The sequence below is a fragment of the Pagrus pagrus genome (genome assembly GCF_965226575.1).
Source record: "Pagrus pagrus genome assembly, chromosome: 1".
Lineage (NCBI taxonomy): Eukaryota > Metazoa > Chordata > Actinopteri > Spariformes > Sparidae > Pagrus > Pagrus pagrus.
Genome location: NC_140185.1, coordinates 2,145,660 through 2,157,812, shown reverse-complemented (window position 1 = coordinate 2,157,812; position 12,153 = coordinate 2,145,660). Strand labels below are relative to the sequence as shown.

Below are 12,153 nucleotides of genomic sequence, written 5' to 3'. Positions count from 1 at the left end.
AGCACAAGAACTGTACTGGCTGCGTCCTGTAGCCAGTACAGTCAAATCAGCTTAACCATTAGCCCCATTCACACTGCAGTTTGCATGCGGGGATCCTGCGCCAATTCTCCGCATCCGCCTCTGTGTGAAAGTTTCAGATGCGGCGAGGGGTGAAATTTCCCTCCGCCTCTGATGCGCCTTCGGAGGTAGTATCAGAAGCGCATTATTGGCGAACCGAACCAGTGTGAACAGATAAGCCGGCAGCGTGGAGCAGGATGTGTCGATCTGACAGTCTGATAACTAAACAGGTCCTTCACTCAACAAAATATAGAGAAATGTCCCACAAAGCAACGTTACAGAACCAAACAACAGTAACGTAGTAACTGGTCGTGTCTTTGGCAACTTAGGCTATATGAGGAAAAAAATGCCGCGGTTATACGTGGAGAAGTGTCTGTCCTCCTGTTTGTCCTACCGACTCTTCGTCACATTTCTGCCCGAAAAACAGCGTCTGTCCCCGGCAAAAAACTTTAACTCACCAACTGTTTGTAGCGGTGAAAAAAATCACCGCGATGATCAGCCCTCCACCGAGACTTCAGTGAACTTCTCCCAGAAAACAGCCTCCCTCCCCGCAAGTGACAGAGTCAGACAGCGTCCTGTTTACTGATGGCGATTATGTAGGCCTAATAATGGAAGGTGTATGGTGGATCAGGATTCCAATCACAACACATTATAACAGCATCCATATGAAACAGTCAGTGTGTACATGTTATCATCACCATGACGCGTATCGCCATGCCTCTTTAGGAGCCGGCTTGCTGTGTGAATTATACTCTGGTTCGTCTTTTACGCCGGAGCTGCTCGGCTCTGTGTGAACAACCAATGGTGGAGAATTGGTGAACTGCCGCTGCAGCGATAATGCGGCGTCTCTGTGTGAAAAGGGCTATTGACTCTCTTCTTAGATCTGCTTTCTATTGAATGTGTCCATTTCTGAGAAAATATGATTGATGACTATCATTGGAAAACTTGAATTGTGACCTAAACCACAACACATTACCAATGGTGATCTGAAACCTGAAATCTCATTTTCATCTGGTATTAACATCCAGAATCAGAATCAGTTTCATTGACCAAGTACATGCATGAACACAAACACACACACACACACTACTGTTTATCAACAACAATGTGAACGGCAGGATGGGAGGTTGTTCACAGCAGGTCTTATCCAGGAGATCCTAAAGCTGCACAGAGTCAAATGGAAACCCCAGGTGAATAAGCTGATGCGGGTTAGTGTTGATGAAGGTTCTCAGTCATCCAGGTCATGGTAATTCTAAGTGCTATATCATAGGCAACTAGACTTGTTTCAGTTTGTTGTGGGTCGTTGACCTAACTCATGTGGGTTGCTAGGGCTACTAGATAAACTGGACCTTTGTCAGAACCACTAAAAGATCCAGAGCAGACAGGGAAAAACGTAACAACATCGTTTTTCCATCGTATATCCGGGTTCACTTCAAACCTACCAACACGCTGAGGCAGATACTTGTTCATCATCATCAAGGACAAAACACCCAGGCATAAACAGAATGATGTAGTTTATGCTGTTCAATGCAGCCAGGACTGCACCATAAACCTCTCCATAAACGAATGGCACAACACAGGAGGGCCAACTCCTCAGGTCAAGACTCTGCTGTCCACTTACATCTGAAGGAGACAAATCATTCCTTTGAGGACAACAATGTAAACATCTTCCAGAGAAGACAGATGGTTTGAAAGAGGAGTAAAAGAATCCATCTATGTCAAACTGGAACAACTGTCTTTGTACAGAGGAGGTGGCCTACGACATTACATATCACCCACCTACAATGCAATATTGAGTTCCCTCCCCAGACAGCTTAACAACCAGTCACACTTGGGCTCAACTAGCCCTAGCACCCCACATGAAGGCCGGTTGGGTCCACGACCCACAAGTGGCCCTAACGACTCTGAAACTCAGAGTTCACATGTGTCCTTAATGACTCTGTAAGGACACTCCCACACAGAGTTTAAAGCCTGTGTAAGAGCCACAAGATAAGAGAATTTAAATTAATTTAAAATATGATGCATAATTTATAATTCCATGTTATTTCATGTGCATACCAGGGAAACAATGTTAAAAGATTTAAAAACAAACTCATGTTGGTTAATATCATTTATGCTCCCTCCTTGATAAAACTTGCATATTAGACCTTTATTTTGGTGAGTCATGTGCGCAGTTGACTGATGCTTGGAGCGGCGGCAGGCACGGGAGCATATAGTTTTTCTACTGTGTGACGGACTGTAATTTGATTTTTAGTTTTTCTTTATTAAACGTTTGAACCATATTACATCTCCTGTCATTTGCGTCAGACTGAAGTTACTGTGCCTACAGCTCGGGAAGTGGGTTTTTGACGTCCAGAAGGAACGCCACTACAGCCTGTAACTCTCCCCTCCAGTTAGTTAGAACTGAAGAAGCCTCTTGGATGAGAGGTGAAACGAATTCAAGAAACTGAAACAAGTCCAGTTGCCTACGATACAGCAGTTAGAAGATGTGGGTTACTATTTCAAACTCACCATTATTACATGATGAATTCACAATACAAGTCCTGCTGACCAGACTATAACCCTCTTTGCATTTGGTGCAAGTTGTTCCAGGGCCACTGCAGTTCAGACAGTTTTCCTCACACCTGGAGAGACAAAAAAAACAAAACAACACAAAAAATAGAAATAGAGCTGCATTAGGGGAATCAAGCAGCAAAATTATCATTACCTTTACTTTGAAATAAAATTACAGCTGTTGGGACCCACAGATGAAGTTGTTCATTGTGTATTTCAAAATGGACTCTAAACTGAACTCAGTTTCCCAGAATTCCCCAGTCTTCACACCTAGGTGCAAATTCAGCTTTGAGCTACTACTGGTCAGGGTGACAGACCCCCCTCTGACCAGATAGTCAGAACTCCAGCTCCTTCCTTTGTTCTCTCTCTCTTCTCCACCTCTCTCCCCACGGGAATGCCTGCCCTCAAGTTCTCTTCTCCTGGATTCTTCTGGGCCTAACAGCTGCTGAGAGCTGCAAGCTACATATCCAGCAGGCCCAAAGAACTTTTCCTCACAGCAGCGACACGAGGTCCTGCTAGTATTCCAGATCAGTTAGCACCAGCAACTGCGATGCAAAGCTTGCCAGCTAACTCCACAATCCGAGGAATACAAGCAGGTTAGCATTGAGCTGCTGTCCCTGCAAAGGAAAGGAGCGACCAGTTTCCTCCACCTGCTGTCTTTTATCAGACTTTTTAGTACATGTTAGTTAGATTGTGTGTTTTCATCTTTGTGTTAAATAAAAGACAACCTTCATGCTGTCTATTTAATAGTGCACAAGAGTGAATGTTGCCAACCTCTACTCTGTCAAGTACTCCAAAACCTTTCGACCATTACTAGCTGTTATGGTAATTATTGTTGTAGTTATTAAGTTAATTATTAATCAGTCACAAACTAACAATTTAGTACTTTTTTATGAGACTGATTTGGTGAATTGGCTATCTTTTCCCTTCTTCAAGGGTGGTGCCCCGAGGTGATCTAATGTAAATTGGATCGTATTATTTATCATAATTAATAATTATCCCTGATAATCAGTAATTATTATTGATAGCCTAATTTAACCCAAAACTCCCTATTAATGTTGCATTACACAGAACTACACAGCTGAAGCTGATATGGTTCCTTCTGCCTCTGCACCAGAAAATGTCAGCATAAGTCTAATGTAACTGATAAAAGAACGAGCTAGGATTGAGATTTTACAGCAGTTTGAATTATTAAAAATGAGAAACATCACAAATGAGAAACATCACTGACTGACTGACTACTTGGATATTTACTGGCAGCACTGATATTAAAGAAAAGCATTTTCAAGTAATGCAGAGATGAACCAGGGATATTTGTCAGACTGAATCACACACCTGTGACACATCTTATGAGGGACTCCTGCTGCCTCTCCAGAGTAGTAGCCAGGAGTACATGTCTGCACACACCTCCATTCCTGCTGCAGGTGGCCTTCAGCACACTGGATACACTCCTCCTTACCTGGCCCTGGGAAGCCAACATGAAACTCAGTGTCATGCAAGATGAAATACTCCAGGTCACTTTCACAACCCATTATCAGAAGCACACAAGCACTTTTGGAAAGACCAAAATATATTGACTCCTATACCTGAATGTTTTCAACTTTATGTGCTATGCCACAGGTCTTGTTTACCCCAGGTGTCCAAATCAGCATCTACCTTATAGCTGAGAGGTTTTGTTTCTGCTGCTGCTGTGAAGGCACTGTAAAAACTGCATATACCTGACAAACACACTGACCTGTACACGTCCTACAAGAGGAATGGCATGAGCTGCATGTCATCTCTTCCAGATTGAAGAAGGTTCCAGTGGTGCATTCAGGAACACAAGTGATCCCAGCCAGACTATAATCAAAACCCCACAACTGAATTACAATACATAGTTTTAAAACAAAGTTGAAATATAAATGGCAGTCTAATGCTCAGGACACACTGCCTCTTGCTTTTCATTTTGGCACCTATGTTAAAAGGTTAGAGCAGCTACAGCAGAGCATCATCTAGAGATTCCCGTCTCACCTACTTTCTGTGAGACGCACGTGATTCTCAGAAAAAATAGACAGTGTAAATGCTCTGTGGATAGTCATATTGACATCATACCAGCAACATTATACCTTCACTACATATTTATGTCTATATGTGGACACCGCACATGTGTTAGCCGCAGCAGCTCAGCAGGGTAGCCGTCACACTCAGGTAGAGCCAAGCAGTGTGTCCCGAGTGTGACTGGTTTACATACCTATAGCCTTCTTTGCAGGCAGTGCATCTGTCTGCATACCCCAGGCATCTCATACAAGTTTCATGACACTTCACACACTGTCTCTGATCTGGCAAAACAGAATACACAAGCATTCATATAGTGATGAAAATAACAAAATTAGGTGTCCTGGATTTTCTTTACAATTTACATGTATTTATGTAAAAAAAAAAAAAATACTACACACTATATGAGTTTAATAAAAAAAAAAAAAAATACTACACACTATATGAGTTTAATAAATAAAAGGATTATGACTGCTATTGTCATAGTTGTGTTAAAAACGTTGTAAGCTGAAGTAGTGACCCTAGTGTAAGCTGGAGTAAGTCTAAAGATGTGTTTGCGCTACATGGTACGTCTTGGCTGTAAACGACTCAACTCACTTGCTTTACTAGGTAAACTTCTCAATTTAGTATTTAACCGCAGATAGTACACCCTTAACATAGGAGGATTCTTAGCTGATTGTCATAGCGATGCTGCATGAAACTGCCTTGACATCATCTTCAGGCCTGCCATGTGTCTTGTCCGTGCTGGGACAAGATAATCTTGTAATAAATGTAATGTAATCTAATGTAGTAAACCTTCTTCCCCATCTTTTTCTGGCGCATTGCTACAGTTCTTGGAACATTACCACCACTGACAGGGGGATAGTAGTAAGTATGATGCCTAAAACAAAACATGGATGCACTAATAAAAACATTGCTTCATAGCGTAACCTATGGTAAAAAAAAAATCCGGAAAAAAAGTCAAATCATTTTTAAAAAACACAATTATAAAAAGATAATCAGTGTTTTCCAAAAGAGAATGCAATACAGAAAGTTTCATTTGAAATGTGGCATACAACATTGACCACAACAATAATTGCCATTTCTATTTCTACTGCTACACTGATTTTTGGAATATGGTAAGCACACCAACTCTGAATCAACAAACCAGCAGTGGGCCTCAAGACAATTTAATACCGGGCCTCAAGGAAATATAACCCCAACTGAAACTGCAAGCGGTGATCAACTGGTCCTCGCACCCCTGCGTGTGGCGGCGCGTGTGCCAGCTGTAGCCCAGCAGTTGGACTTCGTCCGTTCAACACACAAATATATCAAGAATAGTGCTCACCATGAAAATTTTATGTAAATCAAATGACGATTGTCACAGAAGGCTTACTTCCTTTGCCAGTAGGTGGCGTAATGACTATAGCTCCTAAGTGGCATGTAGTATTATAGGCGGGACTGTGATGAAATAGGTGAAATTGGGGAACATTGGACCATTTACAATAAAGTTATAACAACTTTGTGGTCGTAGTGAATAATGCCTTGATATGGCATTGGCATTCCAATGAGAACTCACAATCTTTAAAGTATACCATCGTCAAGGTCTTAAGGCATTTCTGACCAACTTTGGGCTGGATTTGGTCAACCTGCATGGAGGAATACATAAGAGTATAGAAAAATGTAATTTCTAGTTGACACTAGGTGGCGCTATGACTCTGAGTGAATATTGGCAAGTTAACATGTTCAGGACTCTTATCAAACATGTGAAGTTTGGGGGAGATTCAACAATGTATAATACAGTTACAACAACTTCCTGTTTCACAGCAGATCATCGATCTTCGTGCCACCACATCCATGCGAATACTCACAAGCTTCACAATATAGCATCATCAAGGGTTTTTTTTTAGTTTTTAGTTTATTTATTTAGCACACATTTAAATTCAATGGTGCATGGAGGGAACAAAGCCGATTGGCTTGTACATAAGTTCCACCCCATAACAAATTACAACAAGACAAATTTCTATGGCTAACAAATAAGCATAGAAAAAAAAGGAAATAAAGTGCATACATAATCAACGTTATATGAGCAAAATGAACAAAATTGAGAAAAAATGGAGAGATAAAGAGCAAAGTGATCAGCAACAAATAGAGACAATAGAAATAAGGTACAAAAAATTCATTACTTGAAGTCATAAAAAGAGTAAGGATGTGGGATATGGAGAGAGCGGGAAATTTAAGAGAAGTTGAGATGTATTTTTAGCTGCTTTTTAAAAAGTGAATAAGAAGAAATGGATCTTAGTGAAGGAGGTAGTCCATTCCAAAACATAGGACCTCTGTAGGTCATATTAAACTGATGGTGTGATGTGCGGGTGAAGGGTAAATATAAAGTAAGATTATTACTGTGTCTAGTGCGGTGAGAATGTACATTATGAGTGAAGGTAAAGAAATTTTGAAAAGTGACCGGGAGATCTTGGTTTCTGTAAATAAACTTGTAAATAAACAAACAAATCTGATAGTAATTCAGTTTGTGAATTGGTAGAAGAGAAAACTTTGTGAATAGTGGTGCTGATGGAGCATATCTGTTTGAATGTGAGATGAATCTTAAGAACCTCTTCTGAATAGTACATAATTTCTTAAGATGTGTAGGAGATGTAGCTGCCCAAACCATGTTACAGTAGTTCAAGTAAGGAAATAAAAAACTATAATATAACGTTAAATGGGCAGAAGGATGAATGAATGGGAACACTTTTCTTAATATGCCCATCATCTTTGTAAATCTTTTGCAAACAAGGTCTATGTGATTTGTCCAATCAAGTCTTTCGTCAACTAATATTCCCAAGAATTTGGTAGTTTTAACTTGGATGATTTCTGTTCCATTAATGTATAATTTGGCTTGCTCTTTGGGGTAAGACTTGTTAATGTTGCAAAAGATTACAAGGTTACATTTCTTCACATTGAGTGTTAATTTATTAAGATGAAACCATTTAGAAATAGAGGATAAATCATCGGTCACAGAATCAATCAAATAATTGAAATTATTATGAGTTGCTATAAGATTAGTGTCATCAGCAAATAATACGGGAAGAAAATGTTTACAAGATAAAGCTAAATCATTTATGTAAATCAAAAATAATAAAGGACCCAAAATAGAGCCTTGAGGCACCCCGTGTAAAATTCTAGACTTGGTAGAGGAGTGGCCATTAAATGTCACATATTGTTGTCTATTAGATAAATAATTTTTTGAACCAATCCAGGGGAATATCCTCCACACCGTATCTATTTAATTTGGCAATCAGAATACTGTGGTTGACAGTATCGAATGCCTTGCTTAAGTCAAGAAAGACCCCAAGGGCAAACTTTTTCTGGTCCATAGCAGTTGATATAATATTAGTTAACTGAAGTAATGCATGCTCTGTAGAATGTTTTTTACGAAATCCATACTGGTGATCATGTAAAATATTATTTTCTTGTAGGTGCCTCAATATTCTAAATATTATATATCTAAACTAATTTCTCCAGTAATTTAGAGATGCATGGCAGGATGGATATAGGTCGATAATTTCCAAAATTGTCAGTATCGCCCGTTTTAAAAATGGGGATAACTTTAGCAATTTTTAAATCATGGGGGATATTACCAGATTGCAGTGATAAGGAAAGAATGTGGGTTAAAGGAGAAACTAAATGATCAATGGTTTCTTTAATCAAAATGCTCTTTATACTATCGTGACCTGGGGCTGAGTTCTTTAATTCCAAGATGATATTATGGACCTCTTGTATAGTTGGAGGATCGAAGGTGTTAAAAGGAGGATATTGCCCCTTAATAAAACTACAGGGGTTCTCACCGGCATCCGAGAAACCCGATGCCAGGACGGAACCAACATTAACGAAAAAGTTGTTAAAGCCATTTGCTATTTCATCGGGGTTTGAAAAGGTCCCCACATTCCCACACATTAATGTTGGTGATGCAGCTGATAATTTTTTACGATTCAGCAAATGATTAATAAGGTTCCAGGTTGACTTGATGTCATTAGAGGCCTGGATGAATTTATCTGCATAATACTTTTTTTTTGTTTTTCTTAGAACAGCTGTAAATTTATTTTTATATTTCTTATAGGTTTCAATATTCAGAGGGGTGGGATTAGTAATGGTTTTCCTATAAAGTTTGGTTTTTTTACGGGAACGTTTCTTTAGATCTTCAGTAATCCATGGTTTCCCTTTAGAAGAATTAGTCTTAGATTTAGGGCTGATCAAGGGAAAAGATGCTTCTAAAGCAGAATTAATAAATACTAAGAATAAATTATAAGCTGCACCAACATCTTTTAACCTGAGAATCTCATCCCAAGAGAGGTGACTGATGGCTGTTTTGAAAGATTCCAAATTATTTCTAGTGAATTTGCGAAGTTTAGTTTGGACACATGTAGAATTAATAAGATTGGGAGGATCAATCGCATATACAATCTGGAATACCGGGAGATGATCAGATATATCACGAAATAGGCCGGAGTTGACTTCATAGTCCAGAGAGTTGAAAAGAATATTATCGATTAATGAGGCTGAAGATTTAGTGATTCGAGTTGGCTTTGTAATTAAGGGGAAAAAAATTTCGGAGTAAAGTGTATTTAGAAAGTCAGTTGTGGATATCTGATCATCTTTAAGCAGATTGATGTTAAAATCCCCCAATAAGGCACACAATTTATTTTCCTTGTTTATATTTTCTAAGGTAGAATATAGTGCGTCATTAAACGTAATTATATCTGAGTCGGGGGGTCTATAAATACATCCGACTGTAACGTTTTTTCTACCAAGTGCAATATCTATAAATACAGATTCCACATGCGTCGTAGCAAAGTCAGCAGACAGATCTTTTCTACTGATGAAATTATAAGCATTCGACACATACAGTGACACTCCTCCTCCTGTTCTATTATTTCTGCAGGAGTGAGATGAGTTATAATTTGATAACGGAAAAAGACTGAGAAGATCGTCAGTTAACCATGTTTCAGAAAAAGGTCTTCAGTATTTTCTCACCATGTTTGAAACAGATCTGGTCATCTAGGAGTACATCATTGTTTGTAATTTCCTGCTTCCAAATGGGGGCGCTACGGTTTCAACTGAATGACGGTTACCAAACGTGAAGTTTGGTGCAAATTCGACCATGTACAGTTGAGTTACAGCAACTTCCTGTTTTGTGGCTAATCATCAACATTTGCTGCGCCACCACAACCAATCCCTTCAACGAAAACTCAAGCTTTTAAAACATTTGCATCAAAAAGGTGTTAAGATTGCCCTGACAAAATTTGCAGTCGATCCGGTTAAAGCTGTAGGATGAGTTTGTAGTACAACACCTGCAAACCGCCAAAAATGAGCACTAAATTCAAAATGGCGGACTTCCTTTTGGGTTTAGATCATGGCACCAGAGACTTCTTTGTAGGTCTCGTTGTGATACATGTGTACAAAATAAGTGAAAGTAGCCCCAGGGAATTCATCAAAGGGGGCGCTAGCAAGCCATTTCACTACACCCATGACCGAAACCATAAAATACATACATTTCCACCAAGTTTGAATATTGCGTCAACTTTCATGAATTTTTGACTGTGTTTGACCCTCAAAATAGCAATTTAGAGAATAAAGATTCATCGCATTTCAAAAGGGTTTGGGCCCTAATAATATTCCCTATTACTCCCCTATAACAGGCTATTTGTGCTGTATTTATCCTTTACTTGGTGGGGTTGGTCATTGTTGTATCTTTCCCTTTACTCCCCATCTAGCCCACAGAGTGACTTTGAAAAAAGGCATGTTCATGGGACCTAACCCACCTACTGTGCTACTCTTTTTGCATGTGCTGTGTTTACAATATGTTTTTGAGGGACAGTGTTTTAGGAAGGGGAGATAAAAGTAGTAGTTTGTGTGTGTGCATGTATGGAACATCCAGACATTTGAATGATGCTGTCAATAACCACACACCAGTCCATCAGCCACTTGGCAAGAACACTGAAAATATACTGTATAAGATCATGGAAAGAAAGGGCAACCCCCGATCTACATGACTGCTACTGTACATATCATATATTTAAAGGTGCAATATGTAAGAATTTTAGTTTAGTTAAGATGAACTAAAATTATAAACAGAATGTGAAAAAATAACAGTTTTCATATGTGATTTCTGTATGTTGCAAGTATATATACTGAAATTAGCATGCTAACCAGCTAGCCCCAGACCGTCCCAGTCCAAAGCTCCCTTGCTAGCCATGTAAACACAAACGCTTCCCCGGTGTCCTGAGTTCACAGTCCGGACCGCTATAGCTGCCCTGCCAACTGAGTTAACTAGCTATTGGGTGCTACAATTAGCAGCAGTTAGCAGTGACTGTGGTCATTTACTGTCCCCTATTTGCTTTAAGCATCAATTCAACAGGTGGCCAATTCTTACATACTGCACCTCTAATAAAAGGTCAATTGTGTTTGGTCTACACTGTGGATGTGTTGACTTACTGTCATCAGCAAAGTAACCTGGGGGGCAGGTATCACTGCAGCTGGTGTTGAGTGTGTCAAGGTAAATTCCTCTTCGACAGGAGTGACAGTCGCCAGCTGATCGGCCAACACATCTCTCGCAGCCTTTATAACAGCGTCTACAGCGACGAGACGCTATGTCCTCGTAATGTCCCAGTGGACAGTGGCTCACACAGGTTCTAAAATCAAATGTGCAAAGATAGTTAGCTTACAGCTGAACATACATGTATTTTAAATATGTCTCAGAAACTGAGCTGGCCTTGGTGTCATCATCATCATCATTTCTTTATTCACATCAGTTAAAACCATGTACACCATACTCTTTTAAATCTGTAATAATCTTATGTGAAATGGGACACCCTAGGAAGCTTAAAAAGCTTATTAAGAGGGGCCGAGGCACAAAGTGAGGTGTAAGGATTTTTTAATTGGTTGAACCCCAGTAGGCTGAGCTTCACAACCAAAACATTTTTGAGCTCATAAGTGATAGAGCAGTAACAGTAAAACAGCAAGGGTATTGCTTCACATGGAGTTGACAGTGCTGCTCAACTTGCTTGTATTGCTTCACTGCTCGGAAATTCAGAAATGTAGTCTGAAGTATACTGGAGCACACAGTGAGTAAGTAAGTAAGTAAATTTAATTTATATAGCACTTTTCATAGATAAAATCACAAAGTGCTTTATACAAGGATAAAATGCAATAGCATACAGAGATCACAACAAAAAACACACAACGGCACAAATCCAGGTAGCTTCACAGAGGCCCCAGAACATCAACATCAGTAAAAAGCCTGTCTAAAAAGATAGGTTTTAAGTTAATTGTTCGGCGACTACCTTTTCTAGAAGTTTAGCCAGAAAAGGGAGCTTTGAAATGGGCCTAAAATTTACAGATCAGCAGGATCCAAGTTTGGTTTCTTTAATTTAGGTTTCACTGCTGCTTGTTTAAAGAAAACTGGGACAACACCAGTTTGGAGAGATTGATCTCTACAATGCAGGGGCCAATAGAGCCAAAAGTTTTAAGGAA

At 39.6% G+C, this 12,153-nt stretch overlaps 1 protein-coding gene across 1 annotated transcript in view; it reads right to left on the bottom strand.

The window, feature by feature from the left end:
- Positions 1 to 12,153, bottom strand: part of pcsk6 (proprotein convertase subtilisin/kexin type 6) — a 48,137-nt gene that overhangs the window by 436 nt on the left and 35,548 nt on the right. Inside the window, exons 16-20 of the mRNA XM_084355883.1 lie at positions 11,116 to 11,312; positions 4,841 to 4,928; positions 4,346 to 4,449; positions 3,946 to 4,075; positions 2,569 to 2,681 (exon numbers count right to left, since the gene is read on the bottom strand). Coding sequence (XP_084212009.1) covers positions 2,569 to 2,681; positions 3,946 to 4,075; positions 4,346 to 4,449; positions 4,841 to 4,928; positions 11,116 to 11,312 — 632 coding nt within the window. The remainder of the gene's footprint in view (positions 1 to 2,568; positions 2,682 to 3,945; positions 4,076 to 4,345; positions 4,450 to 4,840; positions 4,929 to 11,115; positions 11,313 to 12,153) is intronic.